At 33.9% G+C, this 24,987-nt stretch overlaps 1 protein-coding gene across 1 annotated transcript in view; it reads left to right on the forward strand.

Annotated features, from left to right (window-relative positions):
* Positions 1 to 24,987, forward strand: part of LOC126890321 (neurexin-1-like) — a 758,564-nt gene that overhangs the window by 710,888 nt on the left and 22,689 nt on the right. The window contains exon 20 of the mRNA XM_050659185.1: positions 5,779 to 6,005. Coding sequence (XP_050515142.1) covers positions 5,779 to 6,005 — 227 coding nt within the window. The remainder of the gene's footprint in view (positions 1 to 5,778; positions 6,006 to 24,987) is intronic.

Genomic DNA, 24,987 nt, shown 5'->3' on the forward strand with positions numbered 1-24,987 from the left:
ATCAGCATAATTTCTTTTTACGCGAGATTCTCTTGACTCAACGTGCTGCTCAGTCGTGCCACTATTGCTACCACAAAATTCTTCCAATGCTTCACAAATGTTGTGAAGAGTAGGACCAGCAACAACGTGAGCTGTGAGGATATCATTTGTAAACCCTCGACAGATTACGCCACCTTTTACTTTGAAACCTTTGTTGGCAGTTTGTTCAATACACATATCAGTCCAGGTTCCTGAAAAAAATTTGTCTTTGCGCTTTATCGTAAAGTATCCGTTTGTAACAAATTTGTTATACTCAGATATGTCCATTTTCTCTTTCAAGTTTGCCACGCTCTGCAGATAAATTTGACATGATTTTGAGTATGGGAAATGCCCACTAGCGTGGAAATAAGGGATCATTAACTTTATGGTGTACATATTTGGTTATGGTGTACGAATTTCTTCGTAATGTTGTGTAGTAAATCTATTTCTTCGATCGTTTTTCTTGCTGGAGGGTTGTCTCCGAAATTCAAAAATATATCTGCGATAACATTACATTCTTCGTCGTTGAAATTTATATCATTTAATACACATTTTGCAAGAGACAATTGCACTAATAAATGCCCTCTAATAGCTCGAGCATAAGCATGTCCTGTTAACATTTTGTCAACTGAATTGGGTGCGTAGGCAGTACTTAGTAATTCTTTCAATCCACTACCCTTCATTATAAAACCAGTGCAGCCTAAAAATGACATTACCAAATGAAATCCTCCAAGTCTGATTATAACATTACTTAATTCAGAGTCCGGCTCCGCGGAAAGCACTATGTCAACAGCAGTCATGTACAAGGGTTGATCAAACGTGACAAACGTGGTCTGAATTTGCAGTTCCTTGGATTTTTCAACAGCCATCATTAGGGACGTGTAAACAGTGTTGTAATCCCCGCTTTCACGTTACTTGGTCTTGTATAATCTTTCCTACAATTTCTGTGGACAACTATCAAATAACTTTCGCTGAGTAACTGGTGTTTGCCATCTCCCCGTTCTTTGCTGCAATTGCCTAAAGTTTGTATGGCTTCTAGACCAACCGTTACAGCATCATCCGAAATGGGCTTTTCACAAATAAAACACTCATTGTTTTCAGTCATATTGAAAAGTGTTCATGCACATACAAACCCACCCACAGAATGTTTAAAATGCACAATAATAATTGTTGATTGTCAAGTTTTTCTAATACTACTCAACCGAAATATCTTACAACATACGATACTACACGCACACTGTTTAAAAGACAACTAACCAGTACGCAAGCATTTGGTCGACTGCCGGTGACCGTTACGTAGTTGAGGATAAATAAAATAAAATAAAATAAAAACGTTTATTGCCCTAACTTATATGTACATTTCAACCTTAAGATATTTTATTTTCTTCTTAGAAGTTCCGCGATTGCACCATCTCCTTTGATCTTCATCCTCTCGGTGTTGGTTCTTCTCTTGTTGTGTCCTGGATGTCTTCTTCTGTAGGTACTTTATCTGGCGTAGCTGAAGAGGGAAGCGCCGGGGTTTTTATACCTGGATTTCGGGTCGAGCACAACATTTAATGCTCGGGACTCATCGGATTTTTCAAAAGAATATGTTTGTTTATCAGTGTAGAAAGTTACAGCCACTTCGCAATTTTTTTGTTTATTTGATGATTTACGGCTTAACTTGCCTGTATTAGTAGGCAGAAACGTTTGTTTGTCATAATTTCGTAGGGTGTGCAGTGCCTACACTTTCTGCCAAGTATGATAAGGATACGTGAAATAGTTTTAAAGTAATTCGTGAAAATAGTTATTAATTTTAAGTAATTTGGGTTAAATCTTAGTATTTTGAGGTCTAGAATCTACAACTCAGAGATTGGACATTCTTAATGAATCACCCTGTATATCTCCAAGTAGAGCTTTTACATGACATTTGAAAAAACAATATTTAAAATTTGTTGCCAACTTTAAATTTTATAGAGTTGTATCCTGTTTAACCCGGGAGCAGTCGCGCTCATTTCTGTCACGTAAGCAGTCTCGCGTAGAGAAAAAATCTCACAATACAAATTTAAATACGAATTTGAAACAAATTTCTATTTTATAATATTTTTTTTTACTTGTTATGTTATAAATATCTATTTATTACAATTTTAAAGCTAATGTTTCTCACCAAAGCCCTAAATTCCACAAAATAAAGGAATTAAAAAATTTTTAAAAAAATTCGCACGCCTTACTACAATCTTCCTCGATGCACTTACGCGTGGAAAGTTATGTTGCAAAATTGTTCATCAAGTTATCAGGGCAAATGAGGTGTTAGATTTTTTCTAACGGCGCGACTGCTCCCGTGTTAAATGTAATAAATATTAAATTGGTATAATCACGTTTGTGGTCATTAGTAGAAGAAACAAGAAAAACTAAAAAATTTTTAGTTAGATATTGTCATATCTGGATTAAACAGAGAACTTGAGTCTTGTCGAAATTCATTTCACTTATTCCCCGTTAGAGGGCGTTCTAACCATACTAGGCTATAAATAGTTTTATTTTTGTACCGAGAACTACGGACGTTTTGGTTTAAATTTGTCTTCTGCAGAGCCTCCTTGACAACAGGTAGACCTAGAAATAGTACTATCGGGGGATGACAGGAGACAGATTTAAATCAAAACGAAACCGTAGATTTTCTAATTTTACTAATGCCATACTCTGTATTTAGGGGAGTGCATTTAGATTTTCACTTCGGAAAAAATCAAACAAGATAAAACTTTTTGTAATTTCATTAAGAAATGTTAATTAAACAACATATCAAAAAGTTCTACTCGAGAAGTGGGTGCTTCATTTTTTATTAAACAAATGAACAGCGAAGTTAGATGTTTTTTTAAATAATTCCGAAAGTATAATTTTTAGAAAAAAACTGACTTGACCATTGAAAAATTCAGAAAATTTTACAAAAAAAACCTTATATAAAGATTTTTCTAAAATTAAATCTCTAGCTTCTGTAATTTTTTATTTATAACGCTAAAGTCACCCTTCTCACACACATTGGCGCAATGTAAACTAGCGTTGGTAGAAGTGCACGGTTGAGTTTTTTTAATGTAATTCTTTAACTAATGGATCAAAAGAAATTTTACAAATTGGACATGAAAGATGATAAAATGAGCTATCTTATGGTTGTAATAAAAAGAAATAAAATGTATGGACATAAGTACGGTGTGGGCGGAAAGTGAGACTTACATGAATTTTGTTTAAAAATGATTTAAAACTGTGTAACTAATACAATTTTACTTACAAAGCTCTCAAATTTGCACAACTTACCTCTCAATCATCTTACTAAACGATGTTACATTCAAAAAAATTTCAAAAATTTAATTCAAATAATACGCTGTCTCAAAAAATGTAATCTTTTGAGAACTTCGTAGTTCTACAGAATTGCCACCATTTTAAGACGGTATTACTCAAGTTTGAATAAATCTAATACAATTTTTTTAATATTTTTTTAAAGCCTAGGAAGTAATCTTTAAAAAACACTGAATTATTTTAGATTAAAAATGAAATAAACAATTTCTTTTTGAGAAAACTAAGAAAGATAACAAAAATGTAATACAAAAACCGAAAATTACCAGCTGAAAAAATGTATATACAGAGTGATCAAAACTTTCTTCTGTAAAACTTACCTAAAATTAATTTAATAATAAGCTTCAAAAATAATAAATGTTCAACAAAAAAATTTTTTTTTAGCTCTTATACAATATGTCTGCGTAACTTGGAAACAATTGATAACTTTTTTATTATCAGTTTTACGAAAAAAAGTTATTCTTTATAAAATACTCTGCATCGTATATAACATAAGATGCAACCATCAAATATCGAATTTTGTTAATTTTGTACGAGGTATGTCAAAAAATATGAATTTCACTCAAGAGTAAAGTACCTTTATATTTCACAATATCGAAAATTTTTATAAAGAGAAGTTGTTTGGAATTAAAAACTATGTTCCAATATGTAATTGTATCCTTCTAATCGAAAATTTGTTTTTTTTTTTTAATATTGTTTCAAATTAATTATACCAAACATCATTAAATTTTCACTTATTATTTATGATAACTGATTTATTATTAATTTTATGAAGAAAGTTATTCGTCATAAATAGCTGTGCATGGACTAATACTTAATATGCAAATATAAAATATTATATTTTATCAATATTATACGAGCTATTATGTAAAAAAATTGCATAAAAGTGTAATTGCATATTGACACATCGTTTTTAATTCTGAACAACTTTCCATAATAACAATTTTCAGTATTATGAAAAATACAGGTATTTTACTCCTAACTGAAATTTTTATTTATTGACATATCTTGTACAAAATTGATAAAAATTGATATTTTATGATTGCATTTAAAGTTTTAGAATATGCAGAGCTTTTTACTAAGAATAACTTTTTATTTATGATTCCATTGCAACAATTTTTTGAATATTGAAGAGATAGATTTTGAATAATTGGTTCCTTCTTTCTAGTACATTCTAATTTTTAATATTTTTGTGAAAATTATTTGTTTATCTTTTTTTTTAAGAATGAAATTCCATATTTGTTTGATTGAATTCTACTTGTTTTTCATTTAAATATCCGCCATTTTGAAATTTAAATTTTTAATCTTTAATTCAGATTCAACAACCTGTTAAACATAAAGACAATAAATGTTTTAGAAAAATGTTCTTTTTTATGTTCTTTTTAGAAAATCCGCATTTTGGATCCGCCATTTTATAGTTTATAATGTTAACATTTAAGTTAGGTTTATCAAAGCTCTCAAAAATAAATATATGTAGAAATAAATACATTTTGTAAAGAAATTATGATTTTACAACTATTTTTTAAGTTATCCGCCATTTTGGATCTGCCATTTTATGATTTAAATTATCAAAATTTGATTCAGGTTCAGCAACCTCTCAAAAATATCCACATATATGTAAACAAACACGTTTTATAAAAAAATCGGATTTTACAACTGCTTTTTAAGGAATTTTAGGAAAAAATCCGCCATTTTGAATCCGCCATTTTGAATTTGCAAATTGTAATGTCAGATTCGGGTTCAGCATAATCAAAACTAAAATAAAAACATTTTTTATCAAAATAAAATGTTGAATTCACCAATATTCTTAACATTATTTATACAAAACAATTGTTATTGTTTAAACAATTAATAAACAATTAGCGGCGAAATTTGTGAGTAGAACTTTTTACTTTAACATATTTATAAACTAACAAAAAAAGTTTTAGAAAAATATAACCTTGTTTGGTTTTTTCCGAAACATTGTATCTTCTCTTTCTAATTGCACTCCCCTAATTAGAGTACAAAGACCCTTTTCATACAGGTTATCTGAACCGCATATTGGAATATTTTCCTAGCGATGCCTTTTGATATTGTCATATCTGGGTTAAACAGAGAACTTGAATCGAGTTGATATTCATTTCACTTATTCCCCGTTAGAGGGCGTTCTAACCATACTAGGCTATAAATAGTTTTATTTTTGTACCGAGAACTATGGACGTTTTGGTGTAAATTTGTCTTCTGCGGAGCCTCCTTGACAACAGGTAGACCTAGAAATAGTACTATCGGGGAATGGCAGGAAACAGATTTAAATCAAAACGAAACCGTAGATTTTCTAATTTTAAAAAATTTTTAGTTTGTAAATTAATAAATAATTTTACACACTATCAAATTATTTTCAGTACATACAGCTGTTGCCGGTTTGATCTGATTTAAATTGTGTTTTATGCGTTTTAGGGCATCAGCTTCAAGTATTTAACACGCAATCACAAATTCAAATCGGAGGTAAATGGACCAAAAAAGGACGAATCGAACGACCATTTTCGGGTAAAATATCTGGAGTAGTAGTGAATGGCCTACGAATTCTTGATTTAGCAGCAGAGAAAGACCTTCACACTTCCATTCGTGGAGATGTACAACTGACTCAGATGGATAAGCATGAACACCTGCAAAAGATGCAACAGGTAGATATTAGATTAGATTGGATCATTTAAGTATTAGATATTTCTAAATAATTTACGTTTTGTCATTTTATGTGCTAGTACTGTATGTCCAGTGTGGTAATAGACGTGAGCTTAGCAAGATAGATAGGGTTGGAAACACGAGGAAGAGTGGACTTATGGGGCTGTATGATGATGTAAATTTTAAATAATTGAAAAGAAATAATGCAGACTACCCCAACTAATTGAAATGCCATTCGAAAATAATATTTTTTTTTATTTAATGGCATAGATGTTAGTCATTCAGCCAGTTGCAATAAAGAATATACAATCCTATCCCTAATACAAAATTAAACAGAATCAATATACGAATACAATAAATAACACAATAAAATAATAATACAATAAAGACAATGATGAATTTCTGATAAACTGATATAACATTTACGATAAAAAAGGATGCAAATCTGAACATAAATCATAAAAAATTTCATGCCCGCGTACAAATCTTATAGGACCGTGCGTGTATCTGACAAGAAATCTATAATGATATTGTATATTTGTTGTGAGCCTGTAGCCAACAGAGACTGGATATTGAATGGTGCATGCATATTAAGTTTAATTAAATTTTTATAGAGAGAGTTTGAATGGTGTTGAAACTTAGTATATTCAAAAGAGATATGATCAAGATCATCCTGTTTTCCGCAATGTTTGCAATTATCACCTTCAATCACATTTATTTTATATAAATGACTTGGATAGCAAGCATGCCCAAAACGTCAACCTCCAAGATAGCTATCGTTCACTGGCTTAGCTCAGTCTCCCAAGGTGTGTGTAAGCCTTGTCCTAATCTTAAATATGAACTATGAAAATTCAAAATGGAAGCAAACAAAACAATATTTTAACCGATCATGTTTATTGTTCAATAAAGATATAATAAAAATGTGACTTATTAAATGCATTAACAAATATATTTAAATTCTTGCCAAGAACTAACAATTTGTAGATTATACTTCTGTATGGCTTGTAGTATTTGATAGTAGATCTTCTTGATGTCGGATGGTACAGCTGTAGACTTGTATTCTAGTTTTTGGGAAAAAATCACTTTTCTCCCTTCGGGAGACACCAGCTTTCATCACCGGTGATGCAACTTTAAAGGCATGACAACAAGGTATATCGAACAGACAGCAGCACCCGACATCATTAGTTGCAGGGACCCAGGGCCACAACATCTGCCCAGGTCTACAATTCAACAGCTGTACCATTCGACATCAAGAAGTTACCAGCGAATACCAAAAGCCATAAGTATAATCTACAAATTGTTAGTTTTTGGCAAGAATTTGAATATATTTGTTAATGAATTACAGTCACATTTTTATTATATCTTTATTGAACAATAAACATGATTATTTAAAGTATTGTTTTGTTTGCTTCCATTCTGAATTTTCATAGTTCATATTTAAGATTAGGAAAAGACGATCACACATCTTGAGAGACTGAGCTAAGCTAGGGTAAACGATAACTATCTTGGTTGGTTGAAATATAATTTTCGAAAGGTATTTCAATTATCTGGGGTAGTTCGCGTTATTTTGTTTCACTGGCCCCAAGTTGGGCGCCAGTGAAGCGAAGACCGATAGACTACCCCAACTAATTGAAATACCATTCGAAAATAATACTTCAACTATCCAAGATAGCTATCGTTCACCCTGTCTTAGCTCTCCCAAGGTGTGTGTTCGCCTTGTCCTAATATTAAATGAACTATGCAAATTCAGAATGGAAGCAAACAAAACAATATTTTAACCAATCATGTTTATTGTTCAATAAAGATATAATAAAAATGTGATTTATTAAATGCATTAACAAATATATTCAAATTATTCCCAAAAACTAGAATACAAAACGTGTATAAGTTTGACATCAAGAAGAAAGAAAAAGCACCTTGCCAAAAAGTATTCAAAAAGTAGCAGATGGCAAGGGGTAAATTAAATGGAATTAAAATTAATTATTACTTGTTAAAATTTGATTACTAAACGCATATTAATAGATGAAAAGAAATATCAGAACACATGTCATGCTTTTAGAAGATGGGAGGTTAGGTACAAAAACAAAAAAGGTTATAAAAAATTAATACAGGCTTAGAAAATCTTGTACAGTGATGGTTAAAAACTTACCCCAAGAGATGATACTTTGATGAAATAAATGGGGCCTTATCTAAAGCTCATCTCTTTAAATAAACTAATTTCCCCTCTCTCCAGTATTGTCACTGTCAGTGAAATATGACAGCGCAAACTATAGGGAGATGGACAACCATGTTCCGTATTTAAAGACAGATACTTACAGAGTAAAAATATTATGAAGTACGTTCAGTATGTTCAGTTGATGATTTAAATGAAGAGAGAGATAGTAAATAGAAGATAACCAAAGAGGGCGCCAAACAGGTTTTTAACGAAAAAATAAGTTAGAACGAATACAGAAGATAATTACTAATGAAATATTAAAGAAAATAAAGTAAAATAATTATTTAAAAAAATAGCAAAGATGTGACGTTTGTAACGTTACATAATTATTTAACATAAAATAAAATTATTATGACAGTAGGGAACTTGCATAAATTTTTAAATATTAAAATGATATTAAAAAACTTAAGGCAACATGATCTTAAAACGCTTGCATGCGAAAAAAACAAATATTTTTAACCCGTACGCTAATTACGACGCTTTGAAAATGCTATAAAATTCAAATATCTTAGGAGGCTCTTGAACATCTTTCTATTGGTTCGACGTCACGGGCCACGGTCAACCGGGCTAGCTAGTCGGAAACAACGCGATTACGGTAGGTATCACGGGTATATTACATTTTAATCGCTTTAATGGAAAATTCCTAGGTATTATTTATGTTCATCTTATATATTGTAATAAGTAGTTCCCCAATCAGCTTAGTTTTAAACTGAAATTGATAAAGTTGAGTGCTACTTTGTAAAGGGTTTAAAACGCATAATATGACGGACGAGGGTTTTTCAAAAGGTCAATCTGACTAACTTACCTACCGTTGATGTCTTCATCGTGGCAACTTTTATAAAAAGTAGTGAAAGCTATTCTATTGGAGAAACGCGAGGTGTCAAGGCAAATAAGTAAGAGTTATTAATAAGCATGTTTAAACCGTTTATAACAATAGTTTGGTACCATTATATTATAGTATGCGGTTTACCCCGTGGGTTTAATCTACCTACTTCTAATCGAAGGATTTCGCATATCCTGGAAAAGATTACGGTGTAATTTGCATTATAATAAAGATTATATTTTATTGTAATGCTTATTAGTACCTACTGGAGCCTTTCATTATTGTGTTCAAAGCCTTCTGAGAAAAGATTATGGTGATTATATCAGACGTACCGATAGAACGTGTACATAGCCAACAAAATCCTTCTTTACAAAGTTAATAATATGCATAAATAAGAAGAATCATTATTGTAATTTTACAAGTTAATATCTTTATCATCTCAGCTTATACTTACACCGCATCCCTCGGTAGACCGCAAGCTGTAGTAGAAACCCGACTGTAAACCGCATACTATAGTAGCACCAATACTTTTTAGTTACTCTTACTTTTATTACTAAAAGTTTTGTTTATTTTTAAGTTACTTGTTTCTTCTTTGTTCTTCAACACAAGAAACGACAAAAGTAATTTCATAAAAAAGAACTTTTTGATACATGTCAACAGAGATAAAATGTTAATATTTTGCCTGTCACAGAAAAAATCATTTTTGCCACAGAGTAAAACAAATTATTTCAACTATATTATTTATCTATGGGCAAACTGCATTAAATACAATAGCCCACCCCGAACGGGCAAACGATACGAGTGGCCTGTGACGTCAGACCCCAGGTCTCGCTTTTGAAGTTGTTTAAAACGGAAATTTTAGGCGCGGAACTTTGACTAGATGTTGTACGTACACTATTCATTGTTAAGACGTAATATTTTGAATATAACATTTTAAAACATAAATTAACAACTTTATGCAAAAAAATTTTTTTAGTGCAAGTTCCCTGTTGGAACTAATTAGACTTCCTGAGTACGGTAATTTCTCTTGTCTGCCGTACACAATAAAATAAATTATAAAAAGAAAAGACTCATACTAAAAAAATTGAGTTAAATTTAAACCTTTTTCGCTATCATCAGTGTCTGTGCCTGAAATAATGGCTCCGTTGAAACGAAATCATCTTCAATGATTTCTACTTTGTCTACATTAGTGTGGTATTTTCTAATTCAGTACACGAATAGTAGTCTAATGTTAAATCCATTCATAGGAATATGTCTAGAGCCACGCAAAAGCTCTTAGTCTATCTTATGGCATTAAAGCAAATTACCTGTATTATCTAAAATAGTTTTGTGTTTGTTGCGGTTGAAATCGTTTAGATTGTAGGTATAAATTTCTGAATAACTGTCGCCAACTTAACGAGAAGCAACACAATCACACACCGAATAAACTTCAATGTAATCCAAACACGTGTTGTTTCGCTGTTTATGTTTAAGGAACTATATAAGGGAATATGTACACTGACCCGTTGGTTTAGTACTGAGTTTATACACTCACCGGCACAAAATTACACCACCCAAAATTTTCGATTAAGTTTGACAATTTATAACTTTATTATTTGTGCCCCGATTTTCAAAATTCTTACACCAGTTTATAGGTATATGTATTAATATCGTTTAGTATTATTCCAGTAACAAAAAAATTTTGCTTGCATGGCATTATACAGGGGTGAATGGAAGCGTTGTATTTTCTCCAACTTTAAAAAAATTCTGTGGAAAAATGGAATAGGTTATTTTGTTCCATAGTCCTGTCATATTATTCCGGAGGTATTACTAAAATTTTGTTTTTGAATTATCCGAATATCTCTCTTCTTGTAAAAGCTGTACCATTTTTGGTAAGTAAAAACACTGCTTGACTCATAAAATAGAGGTTGGATTGATAAGATTAGAATGGCCCGCATGCAGCCCAGATCTCAATCCTATTGAGTATTTATGGGATGAATTAAAAAAGCTGTTCACCGTCATCCTAGGCCTCCAGAAAATTTGGTACAGTTAGGGCCCTGGTAGAGGGATATTGGGCTATTCCCCAGTCAAGGATAACACGTCTTTATTCGATGCTAAACAGATTTCGAGCAGACGTTGCTGCAAGAGGTGGACATACACGCTATTGAATTATTTTGCTTTATTGTTAATTTTGTTTTGCTTTGTTAATTTTAGTGCGTTTGATATTTTTAATTAAATAATACTTCAAAGCAGTGTTTCTATTTACAGCTCTTACAAGAAAAGAGATATTTTAATAATTCAAAAAACAAAACCTTAGTGATACCTCCAGGATAATACAAAAGAAGTATGAAACAAAATCAGCCCTCCAATTTTTCCACAGAATTTTTTAAAATTAGGAGAAAAAAACGCTTTCATTCACCCCCGTATTTACCATTTAAGCATTTTTTTGTTACCGGAATAATAACAATCGACATCAATATATGTACCTACAAACTGAAGAATCTTGAAAATCTAAGCACAGATAATAAGGTTATAGACTGTCAAACTTAATCAAAAATTTTGGGTAGCGGAATTTTGTGCCTGTGAGTGTAGTTAGAGCTATGAGTGCACGCGAGGAAGATAAGCTTATACAATCTAAATAAGTCACCGAAAAATACAAATAAACTTTTGTGTATATGTGCAATACGTTGTTTAATATGTAGATTCATCAATCGGCCCATCGCGTCCACTTTTGGACATAGGCCTCCCTCAGTTATTTCCATTGTTCTCTACACTGGGTGCTTATAGCCAGTTTCTCGCTACTCTTTTTACGTCGTCGGTCCATCTTTTCGGTGGTCGTCCTCGTTTTCTTTTATAGTTTCTGGGCCTCCATTCCATGATTCATCGTGTCCATTGTCCATATTGTTTAGATAGGTTACCCTGTGCGTAGTGTACGTGGTGATATATTAAGTGACAGAGTCGTTGGTAGCAAATTTCTTGATATACAATAGTGAACGCATATCCTTGGCTGATATGCGGATACTTTTGGTAGCACAGGTTTTGTGATGTTGTGACTTAATTCAAATTAATGGAAATGCCTTACTAAAGAGACAGACAAGCTTTTCTAAAAAAACATTGAAGTTATAGTCCACGTCCGTGGAAGGAAATGCCACTTAGAAGTGAAGCACAAATTTTGGAAGTTATGAAATAATTCCGAGCGGAAAAAATCCTACCTAAACGTCGGGTTTTAGAGGAGGGTTTGCTGAAGACGTGAAACTTCGTAAATACTGCTTTATGATCCAATTATCCCGCATTAATAATTGAATCGCTTATTGTGTAAAGGAAATAAGTCCAGTTACGAAATTAGAGTGAGATATACATTTTGTTAAACCAACGTCGACGGATCGATGAGTCTATAAAGGAAATTTGTATCTCTCACCGTACGCGAAATATCGCATGATAAAATTTTTGTTGAGCGTATAAAGGGAACTAGTCCGGGACTGATTACCTTTTTTGTGTCATTTTGTTTACAGAGTCGTTTATTTTATTACTTCGGTTAGCTTACGTTAGTTAGTCTTACAATATTATATTTTAGGTCTTGTTTGTAATAATAAACCTTTTTTATAAATAAATTAATAATTTAACTGTAGAGAAGCAGCATTATTTCGTCTTTTATTCATTGATTATATAGAGGAAACAAATCCCTGCCTTTAAAAATGACTTTTTGGCCTTAATAATTTTCAAAGCCAAGTTTGCTGTATCACATATCACTCTACTAGTCTCGTTCTACATTTCAGCTGTAGAACAAAATTTGATAGGTCATCAAGTTTCTAAACTAAATAGTTTTTTTCGTTTTTCTCAAAACTAACTATTGTGGACTTATACGCTTTATACAATACGCACTTCAATTGTAGAGCAGACATTAAGGGGTGAGAAATCTGAGACAATATTATTATGGTAGATGAAGTTTTTGCAATCCTTGTAGGAGAATTAACGTGCATTGAAAGACCATACGATTCAAATATATGTTGACCAAGGACATTTGGGTAGCACATGCAGCATCATAATTAATGTTGAAATCATTGTTGATACTGCCTCAAAAACTGCGATGTGGTGGATGCGTCCGTAAGAATTAACAAGGCACCTCCACCAAAATCTAAGGTGCATTCTTGTTTTTTGTTTGTTAGGTCGAGGCCTGGAGAACAATAAGGTTCCAAGCGCAAGAGAACAATAAGGTTCTGATTTTAAACTGTCATAACTTCGTTATTTGAAGGGCTGTAAATGTTAAAATTATTTTATACTACAGTGTGGTAAATTGTGACAATACCTCAAGTTAAATAATGTCATAAGTAAGATTCGAATGTGAGATTTTGTAACATTTTTACGACCTCTGCAGTATACTTGGAACCTTAATGCACTATAAGCCTTGTACTTGGAACCTTAAGGAATTATAAGATTAGTTCAGAGAAAAATTTTAATTTTTAAAAATATTCTAAGCACAATTGGTGAAGTTAAGCAATAAATTTCAAAATAAAGCAAATATTTATTCTTAAATTGAAAATCATAACAAAAAACAAGAAAAAAATATTTTTCCTAAATTAAGCTTAAAAATAGAGAACTTGAAATGAACAAAAAACATTTATACATTATGGAAATATGTACCTAATTAAATTTATCTTTTTTTTTATTGAACACATCACGAATCAAGAATATTTTTACTTTATTTCTGACGTAAAATGTCTCTTGGAACCTTATGGACAGAACCTGAAAATATTTGACGCACTTGAAACCATATTGCATTGATTACACCGCCATCTTGAAACAATTCTACGTATGTCAAATACCATTTGATGCAGAATTATTTATTAAATAGAATCCTTTAGAAAAACTGATTTTGTACAAAATGTCGTTTGGAACCCTATGGTTCTCAACCCTCGAGGTAGAACGGTTCGTCGGATCGTAGCCTTAGCAGGATATTTAAAAGGGGGTAGCTCAACAAGTAAATATGAAGTGATTGGGGTTCCAGAGTGAATTTAACCGAACGGCCTTAGACAATAGACATGTAACGCCTAAACTGCTTAAGATATGTGAATGTACTTTATGTACTGTAAGAATGTACTGTTAGATATCTGAATGTACTGTAAGATATGTGCTTGTTGAAAAGCGAAGAAGTCGAAAGGTACAATGACAGAAAAAGAAAACGTTATAACTGTAAAAAAACAAGCATTAGGGTGCTAATGTCTAAATGGCTTAACGTACAAGGATGTGCGGGATGTCACATGATGTGATTTAATGAATAAAATAAAACGATATAAAAAAAATAAAAATATTTGATGTATGCCTAGAATTTAAGGGCTGTCGCTAATCTAAACATGGTTTCAAAAGTTATGCATCACCTAAAATTATGCTCATTTTCATAGTTGATTTTTTCATGAACAGATGAACAGATTTCGCTAATTTTTTTTTATTATTTTAGATTTTTCTTTTGTCTTTTTCATTTGCACAGTTGGGCAAAGGTTTACTCAAACTTTTTTCGTACTTATACCGAATGGAAGAAAAGAAATGTGTTTCTTAAGTTAAGTTTGAGACACCATGTAGAGAGGACAAGGTGAGTAAGCATCAAAAGCGTAATGTAGTCTTATGTTTTGTGAACATTTTGTTTTTTGAATGTCCCTAATATCTTTAGAAACAAAGAAAATAGACGGTTTTATTCATTAACATTAACACGTGTTTTAACTGAAACAAAAGTTTAAAACACCCTGTAGAAAGGAAAATGTAACACGGAGAGTATACATCGAAATTATATTGTAGTTTCATATTTTGCGATTATTTAATTTTTTTAGTTTCTCTGACATCTTTAGTTACAAAGAAATTAGACAGTTTTAGTCTTTAATATGTGTTTTAACTGACGACATACGATACATGAGGAGACCATGTCTTATCATACACTAATATGAAATAATTTCCTATATATACTGCAAAAGGAACAAAGTGTTCAAAGAAAGAAAATGTGTGCCATGTACCTCTCGCTCTTTAAGAGCCCGAGGAAACTGCAGACTTTTTAGTCGGCCGATAGTTTAGTCGGGTTGGGCTGTTAGTGCGCACACCGAGCCAACTAAACAGTCGGGTTGATGAAGGGGCGCAGACTAGCAACAACTATCGGCCAACTATTCTCGAGCGATTACTGGTTCGTATTTGACTGTTGAAGTGAGTGGTTTCATAATGAAAAAATTGTCCAGAAATGTGATTATTGCTATCATACAACGGAGGACGAAAATTAGAAAAGATTCCGAGAGTATTGGGTGCATCAAATTTGCAAGATAATATCTAATAATAAAACAAACATACAAATAAGCATACATTTGGGAAATGTGCCGATAGAAAGGGTTGGACAAATACAAATACCTAGGAACCTGAACGACAGAAACGACTAAACGACAGAAATATGGACCAGGATAAGAATACCAAGGAATATGTTTGTAAAAATGAAAACAATTCTCTGCAACAAAGACCTTAGATTCGAACTGAGAGTAAGAGCTTTGAGATGCTACGTCTTCTCGATACTGCAATATGGACTTGAATGCTGGACATTGAAGCAAGAACACGTAAATAAGCTACAGTCATTTGAAATGTGGTGTTACAGAAGGATGCTTAGAATAGCATGGACACAGAAGAAAAGGAACACGGAAGTATGGCGAGAAATGGGCAAAGAATGCGAATTAATAAACACAATGAAAATAAGAAAGTTACAATATCTGGGACACGTAATGAGGGGACATCGATATGAAATGCTAAGATTGATAATAAAGGGAAAGGTAAGAGGTTGAAGGAGTGTAGAAAGAAGGAGAGTGTCGTGGTTGAAGAATTTAAGGGACTGGTTTAAATGCAGTTCTATAGAACTTTTTAGAGCAGCGGTAGATAGAGTAAAGATAGTGCTGATGCTATCCAACCTCCGATTAGGAGACGGCACTTAAAGAAGAAGAAGGAGCCAACTTCAGTAGACCTACCGAAATTTCGGTAGCCCTGGCAACACTGCCCTAAACCATCTTTCTATTCTTTTCTCTACGAAAATTTAAAAATGGGAGTTTTAGCGTAAAATCGTGGAAATACCAAATTATAGATATTGTCAAAGCAAAAGACGCTAATACATTTTTTAAAGAAATGCTATTCTCGTGTCCATTGCCTGCCATTCTCTTTATTTCTATTTATATTGTTAACATACGTGACTTACAACAATGAAATGAATATTTGCATTTTTGTTTACATTACTGTAGTTCTCTGCTTCTCTGAAAGGATAACAAAAAGCTATCTTCCTTCTTTGTCTTTAAACATGACTGTATTCAAAAATTCAAACCGTCATTTACATTCCGAATCCGAAAATTGTATAGAGAATTCTCCAAATTGAACTGTCGGCCGACAAAACAATCGTCCTGTATACGCACGGCGTGGTTAGCCAATACTGATTAAACAGTCGGCCGACAGTGTGGCAACTTTTTAGTTTGAATGCAATCGGGAAGCCCATCAAACTTTTTTGTCGGCCGAGACTGAATCGGTGTAATGTGCGCATCTGTATACCTCTCTGTACTGATTAAGAAGCCGACTAAACTATCGGCCGATAAAAAATCTGCAATCTGCCGGGTCCTAAAGATCCTCCACGTAGACAGCAAATCCGTACTTGTTCTCAAGGAAATTCCGCCCCAAAACATCACAGAGTCTCCATTAAACATTTTATTCGCTCTTATGTTGCGCTGTGCATACCGCTCACTTCGGTCGACAAATAATTCTTAACATGTCAACCAGAATTGTTAACGTTATGTGCCTTTCTATTTTAAAGGTCTGTTAACTGAAATTTTTTTGTTATATTAGTTTTGTTTCGGTTAAAACACGTCATGTTAAAGAATAAAACCGTATATTTTCTTTGTTTCTAAAGATATCAGCGACATTCAAAAAATAAGATGTTCACAAAACATAAGACTATAATACGATTTCGTTGTATACCGAAACTTGTGGGTTCTCCCTATAGGGTGTCTCAAGCTTAAAATCAGAAAACATATCTTCTCTTCCACCCGGTATCATCATCATCATCAACCCGTACGCGTCCACTGCTGGACATAGGTCTCCCTCAGCTCTTTCCATCTTTCTCTGTTTTGTGCGGCTTGCATCCAGTTGCCGACAATACGTTTCAGATCGTCAGCCCATCTGGTTGGTGGTCGTCCTCTGCTCCGTAGTGCTTCTTCTCGTGGCCTCCACTCGACAATACGTTTTGTCCATCGGTTGTCTGACAATCTGGCGACGTGTCCTGCCCAATTTCACTTAAGCGACGCGATTTTTCGACGGCGTCCGCTGTTTTTGTTCTACGACGTATTTCTTCGTTTGGGATTCAGTCCCTCAGGGAGACAGCCAACATCTGGCGCTCCATAGCCATTTGAGTGATGCGAATCTTGTGCACTACCTTTTTTGTGAGTGTTAATACACACTGGTCAAAGATTTTCCTTTTCAGGCATATGGGTAAGTCCGATTTAAATTCATAGCTCAGTTTACCAAACGCTGCCCAGGCTAATCCTATGCGACGTGGGAGCTCGCACGTCTGGTTATCTCTTCCCAATCGAATTTCATGTCCCAAGTACTTATAAGATGCAGTCTGCTCAATATTCATTCCATCAAGAACAATATTACGATTTAGCACCAGATTAGTCATTATTTGCGTCTTGTTGATGTTAATCTTTAGTCCGACCTCTAAGGAAGCGTGATATAACTTGTTCAACATTATTATTGCATCATCCATACGATCGGCTATAAGGACGATGTCATCTGCGAATCTCAAATGACTGAGCTTCTCTACCTTTATGTTGATACCATATTCGTTTAGATCTGCCTTCTTAAAACTGTCTTCCAAAAGGGTTGTGAACAGCTTTGGTGAGATGGTGTGTCCTTGCCGTACTCCTCGCTGTATACAGAATTTATTTGTTTGTTGATCAGATAGTCTTACGCTAGCCGTTGCGTTGTGGTAGATATATTTTATCATGTTAGTATAGCGATAATCTATTCGGCATTCTGTCAATGCTTTTAACATTTTCTGCTGGTTTATGGTATCGAACGCTTTCTCGTAGTCCACGAATATCAGTGCCAATGGTTTGTTGTATTCCGCAGACTTCTCGATCAACTTTTTTATTACCAGTAAGTGGTCGTTAGTGCTGTATCCGGATCTGAAGCCAGCTTGTTTTCTAGGCTGATAGAAGTCTAACTTAGCCTCCAGTCTCTTTTTGATAATTTTTGTGAAAAGTTTATATATGTGTGATAGCAGACTGATAGGACGGTAGTTTTTTAGATCTGTTATGTCACCTTTCTTGTGCAATAAAACAATGACTGCATTGTTCCATTGAGAAGGCGTTTTTCCTTGGTAAATGCATTCGGTGAAAAGTTTGGCCAAAACCTGGATAATTTTATTTCCACCTTGTTTGATTGCCTCGATCACTACTCCGTCATCGCCAGGGGATTTATTATTTTTCATTTCTGAAAGTGTCTTTTTAACTTCGTATGGTGTTACTTCTGGCATTAATTCTGATCCCTGGTTTGTGATTTTGGACAGGAGCTGATCTTGCCTTGCGTTGGTGCTCTCATACATTTCGCGATAAAACGATTCGACAACCTTAAGGATTTCGGCTCTATCCGTAGCAATGCTGTTGTCTTTATTTCTTATTCTGTACATATTTTTTTTTTTTTTATTTACAATTTGCTTCAACCACAAGGGTTATTAGCAATGAACTGTATTTACATCAAATTACAAAATTTAGGTATATTAAATTTGGTTAATGAGTCCTATAGTACGTAAAAAATTAAGAGTCTTACATGAATTACTTTCACTTAAACAATCTTTAATTGTAGTTGGTAACTGTTGATGTTGCCGTTCTATAACGTAGAGGGGACAGTCTATTATTATATGTTGCACTGTTAGTTCACTATCACACACATAACACATCGGAGGGGCTTCCTTCTTTAATAAAAAGTCGTGGGTGATCTTCGTATGACCAAGTCGCAATCTGGACATGAGCACTTGGTCTCTTCTCTTTGTAGGATGTTTCGACGGTGATATACTTTGTTTGATTGTTCTTAATGTAGAGTTTGATTCGTTCCAATTTGTTTGCCATTTTGTCATGATCTTGTTTTTAAAATATTGCTTTAGATCAGTATGAACGCAAGTAGTTATGATGTCTGTTAAGGGATTCTCACTCGCATTTTTTGCTAATGTGCCAGCTTTATCATTTCCACTTATCTCGCAATGTGATGGTATCCAGAGGAACTGAACTAATCTTTGATTTTGTTGGCATATCAAGAGTTCCGCCTTAATTAAGAGGAGGATAGGATGTTTGGGGTATACCCGCCTCAAGGCCGTTAATGCACTTAGGGAATCGCTAATGATTATTGAGAATTTGATGTCATGTGTGTTAACAAACTTTAATGACTGGAGGATAGCAAAGAGTTCAGCTGAGAATATGGAGGTTTGGGGAGGGAGCTGGTAGGAACTGTTATAGTTATCTGTTGTGAAAGCCGCTCCTACTCCATTTGCAGATCTGGATGCATCGGTATAAATATGGATGTGATCATTAAAACCATTTAATATCTCTAATAATCTCTGATTGAAGATTTTTGCTGGTGTGTCACCTTTCTTGAATGCAGATAGGTTTGTATTACAAGCAGGGAGAGCAATTGTCCATGGTAATATGTGTTGGCTGACTTTAAAAGTATTGTAAGTGTGTGGAATTATTGTGTCTAAGCTCTGTAACGTTGCTCTCACTCGATGATAAAACGGAGGATCCAATCTTTTCCCACAATTAAATGTCGATGGAAATCTATCTGTAAATGTGTTTTTATAAACAGGTACATGTGGGTTAGTTGATACTCTTAAGGCATACATGAGGCTAAGGTATTCTCTCCTGAGTTGAAGGGATGGTTCGCCTGATTCAACATACATACACTCAACTGAGCTTGTGTAGTGTGCTCCCAGTGCAATTCTAATTGCTGAATTATGAACTGTGTCTAGCACTTTCAATAGTGAACCTTTGGCTGAGTTGTAGGCAACAGCGGCATAATCTAGTTTTGAACGAATTAGGGTTTTGTATACAGTCATAAGAGTTTGGAAATCGGCACCCCATTGTTTATGAGAGATACTTTTCATTAAGTTAAGGCCGTTTTGAACTGACAGACGGAGAGAGTGGATGTGGTCTTGCCAAGATAGTCGGCTATCCAGTTTTACTCCCAAGAAGTTGATCGATTCTGAATACTTTATTGGTAAATTTTTTAGGAAGAGTTTCGGTGGATTTACTTGTTTCTTTGGAGTTTTACTGAAGATCATTGCTTTCGTTTTAGTGGGTGAAAATTCTAGGCCAGTAGTATTCGACCAATTCTCTAGTTTGTAAATGGCTTGCTGTATATGGGTCGTCATTGTTGATATATTTTTACCACGACAGAATATAACAAGATCATCAGCAAATAGACGGGCTTTGACTAATGGGCTAAGTGACTTAGCGATGTCATTGATGGCAATAAGGAAAAGTGCAACACTAAGAGTAGACCCTTGAGGAATACCGTTTAATTGGATTTTAGAGTCTGAAAGAAAGTTGTCTATTCGAACTTTGAAGTTTCGCCTATATAAAAAATTATTAATAAACTTGATAATATTTCCTTTAATCGACCAACTTGACAGGATTCTTATGATATCTGATCTCCAGATTGTATCATATGCACGCGTTATATCAAAAAATACAGCCAGACATTCTTGACCACATCCAAATGACTCATGAATTACAGATTCAATATCCACTATGTTGTCTAATGTAGATCTGGACTTTCTAAATCCACTTTGTATAGGGCTAAGTAGCTGTCGATCTTCTAGGTACCACATTAGTCGGTTGCTTGCCATTTTTTCAAGTACTTTGCACATATTAGATGTTAGGGAGATTGGTCGGTAAGACTCTGGGTCCGATTTATTCTTGCCCTGTTTAAGAACTGGTACAATAATGGAATCGTACCAATCAATGGGGAAAACATTATTTGTCCAAATGAAATTATAAAGATCCAAAAGATATTGTTTTCCTTCCGTTGGCATAGCTTTTAAAAATGTCGTAGGGATGTTGTCAGGCCCTGGGCTAGTGTCTTTAACTTTGTTTAAAGTTTCTAACAGTTCATCCATCGTAAATATGGCATTTAGAGGTAAATTATTGTGGTCATCAAGATTTATACATGGATTATTAAATTTATTTTTATGGGCTAGGAAACTTGTAGATAGATTTTCGTCACTGCTATGTTGTTGGTATACGTTTGCTAGTACGGAGGCTATTTCTTGCTTAGTTGAATAAATATGGTTATGATGTTCTAGGTAATGAATGGTGTTAAATGATTTTTTCCCGTACATTCTGCTTATCATTTGCCAAACCTCAGAAGTCGGGGTAGATGAATTTAAAGATGATACATAATTTTTCCAGGCTTCTCTCTTACTCTTCTTTAAGGTGTATCTACAATACGCCCTTAATCTTTTGAATTCTAGCTGGTTATTTAAAGTTGGGTGCCTTCTTAATTTATAAAACGCCTTTTTTGACTCTTTAATTGCTGCTTCGCAGTGGGGATTCCACCACGGGACTGGAGCACGTTTTTTTGGAAATTTTGAATAACCTATGGACTCGTGAGCTATTGACGTTAAAAACTGTACGAGTTGGAGTACTTTGGAGTTAATATCAATGTCTGTATCAAAGGGCTGAACCAACTGAGAAATTTTTTGTGAAATTAAAGAGGAATATAGAGACCAATCTGCATTTTTCAGACACCATTTATTGGATGGAATTGATGAGGAGATATGGTTATTGTTCGTAATTAGGATAGGAAAATGATCGCTTCCATGCAAATGGGATGTCACATCCCACGACAGAGTTGGTTGTAAGACAGGGTCACAGAGGGATAAATCTATTGGGGATCCATTGCCGGTGGAAGTATTGAACCTTGTGATTCTTCCATCGTTAAGGATATTCATATTAGAATCTGTAACAATTTGTTCGATTTTACGTCCCAAGGAATCTGTTTTTTTACCTCCCCAAAGTATATTGTGGGCATTAAAATCGCCTAATATAATACGCGGTTCTGGAATTTGATTGAAGAGTTCAGTTATTTCTTTTATGGACGGGTCTAAGTTCGGAGGAAAATAAATATTACATATATTGACTTTGTGGGGGCCTTTTATAGATACTGCTGTTGCCTCCAACTCAGTTCTTAAACGTATTACTTCGGTATTAAATGAGTTATGGACATATATTACTACTCCCCCACTAGCATGGCTAGCAGTTATTCTGTTCTTATAGTACGGAGTATAGTTTCTTAAATTATGACAGTTATCTTCTTTGAAGTGGGTTTCTTGTAGGCATATTACAGATGGTTTAAACTTAGCTATAATTAATTTAAGTTCTTCTAAATGGGTGTAATACCCATTTAGGTTCCATTGCAGTATACAGTTGAATGTTGTTTTAAATTTCAGCAGAGGCGTCGCTGCTGTATTCACTGTGATCAGTAGAGAAAGCGGATAATAATAGCTGTTTATTAATCTTAGTTTTTAATCTTGTACAGCGACTTTTCAGATACTTGGGAGTTAATGCTGGATGGATTTTAGTTAAAAAATTGAGTAGTCCTTCGATATCTTCTGTATACGTTTTTGCAATGCTGAGAGGATCTGCAGAGCCGTATGCATTTTCAAAGAAATCAATTAGTTCTTCCTGGGTTAAATATCCGTTGTCAGAATTATCTTGGAAAAAAGAACTAGTGCATTTAATAAGATCTTCTGCTAAAGTCTTATTATCTTCAGGAATAGTTTTTGCTTTCTTAGATTTACGCAGAGGTTCTTTAAATGGGTTCTGGTCTACTGATGTTGAAGGAGACGTTATTTCTGACACCGCTCGTTTAGACGATTGAGTGTCAGAGGGTGTAGGAGGTTGATTTTGGCTGTGATTATTCATTTCAACATTATCTGGCTGGATAGGTGTTTGAATGGGATTTGAATCAATTAGAGAAGTATTGGTTGTTTCTTTTGATTGTGGACTGGTGGATTGTTGCGAAGATTGTGAAGGATGGATAGTTGGCTGAGCATCTGTTATGATAGGGTGGCAATTTTGGATATAATTTGGTTGAGCAGTAGGTGATGAATTTTCGATAGATGTTTGAGTGTTTGTATTTTTTTTGCACTGAGAGGCTAGATGACCTTGTTCTTTACAAATGTAACAAGACTGTTTTTCAAGTGAAAAATAAATTCGATAATTGATTTGTTCATAGTTAGTTAATATAGACTCAGGAATATTTTCCAGATTTTTAGGAGAAATGTAAGTATAGCGTCGGAAACTCAAGATATGCTTAAATAAAGAGTTAGTTGTACCTATTCTTAGAAAATCCAATGGAGTTATTTGATGAATTGCAAAATTTTGTAGTTGAGTCTCTATAATACTGTGAGGTATTGATGGGGGGACATTAGAAATTATCAGTTTTTCGCTTGGTGTGACTAACTTCCTGGCTTGGATACGTTCCTGGTTGATTACTATTGTTCCATTATCTGTTCTTAAAAATTCGGTGACTGTTTCTTCAGTAGTAAAATATACGCAAATACGATCATTTACAATCCTGGAAATGGCGAGAATTTTATTGGGATCGACTTTAGTTGCTATGGCATTTAAATAATCTTCAATTTTTGTATTTGGAAGTGAATTGAATAAAATGGCTTGGTTTTTGCTTGCGAATTTTTTGTTAGGTTGAGTCAGAGCGGTTGAATATAATTTTGATTGATTGGATGGATTAATGACATCTTGAGAATTTTGAAGTTCAGAAGATCTCTCCTCTGAAATTTCCTGCATATTGGGCCTATGTTGCCTGATTACGGCCCTTGTGCTTGGACAGGTTCATTAGTAATTAAGCTACTTAATTACCTCGTTACTGGTATTTATAACCGTTGTTTACTGTTTGTTGATTAAAAAATAGTAATAAAGATGATCTAACTTACAGTTTGATCCCAAAATCGGATTAAGCACTATATAATACACTATTATACCAACTTTGATAATTTTCTAACAAGTAAAACCACCTTAATTTTGATAAAAACTAAGAGCTAATCGGAAACACTGTTTACTAGTTAAGAAACAAGTTTCGAAACTCTTCTGTACATATTTTTGTTGCCAATGTTATTCGTATTTCGCCGCAAAACTTTTAAACTTTTGTTTTCTTGAATTATTTGAGTTATTTCTCTTGTATTGTTTTCTCTTATGTCTTTTCGGATTGACCGGTGGATATCTTTATTTAATTTCTTCAGTGTTGTGTAGTTGGAGTCGTATTTTTCCGTCAGTTGTCTTCTTTTACTTATTAACTCTTTGGTATTTTGGCTTAATTTTTCTTTATGGGTCACGTCCGTCGGGCAGCACTCCCTTTCGGTTTCTTTAAGTGCCTCCGTTATGAGATTATTTGCTAGTTCTATGTCTTCTATTTCGTTTTCTAAGTCTTGTATACGTCTGGTTAATATATCTTCATAGAGGTCGTTGTTTTCTGGGGGAATCCATTTCTTCTTTCGTGTTTTGAAGATCGTCTTTGTTCTTTCCAAGTTGACATTTAATTGTATCCTTGCTCGGATTAATCTGTGGTCGCTTCCTATCGAAAATTTGTTAAGTACTTTAATATCTTTAATTATTTCTTTTCTGTTCGTTATGATAAAATCTGTCTCATTTTTGACACTGCCATCTGGGCTTATCCATGTCCATTTACACTGAGGCTTTTTATCGACAAAAGAGTTCATCACGGATAAATTTTCCTGGTGTAAGAAGTTAAGCAGTCTTTACCCTCGTTCATTTCTTTCGCCGTAGCCATACTTGCCCATTGCTACTTCTGCATCATCTTGTTTAAAGCCCATTTTCGCGTTAAAGTCGCCCATAACTATTGTGTAGTATGCTGGTGTAGTATGTAATGCTGTTTG

Source organism: Diabrotica virgifera, chromosome 8 (genome assembly GCF_917563875.1).
Source record: "Diabrotica virgifera virgifera chromosome 8, PGI_DIABVI_V3a".
NCBI lineage: Eukaryota > Metazoa > Arthropoda > Insecta > Coleoptera > Chrysomelidae > Diabrotica > Diabrotica virgifera.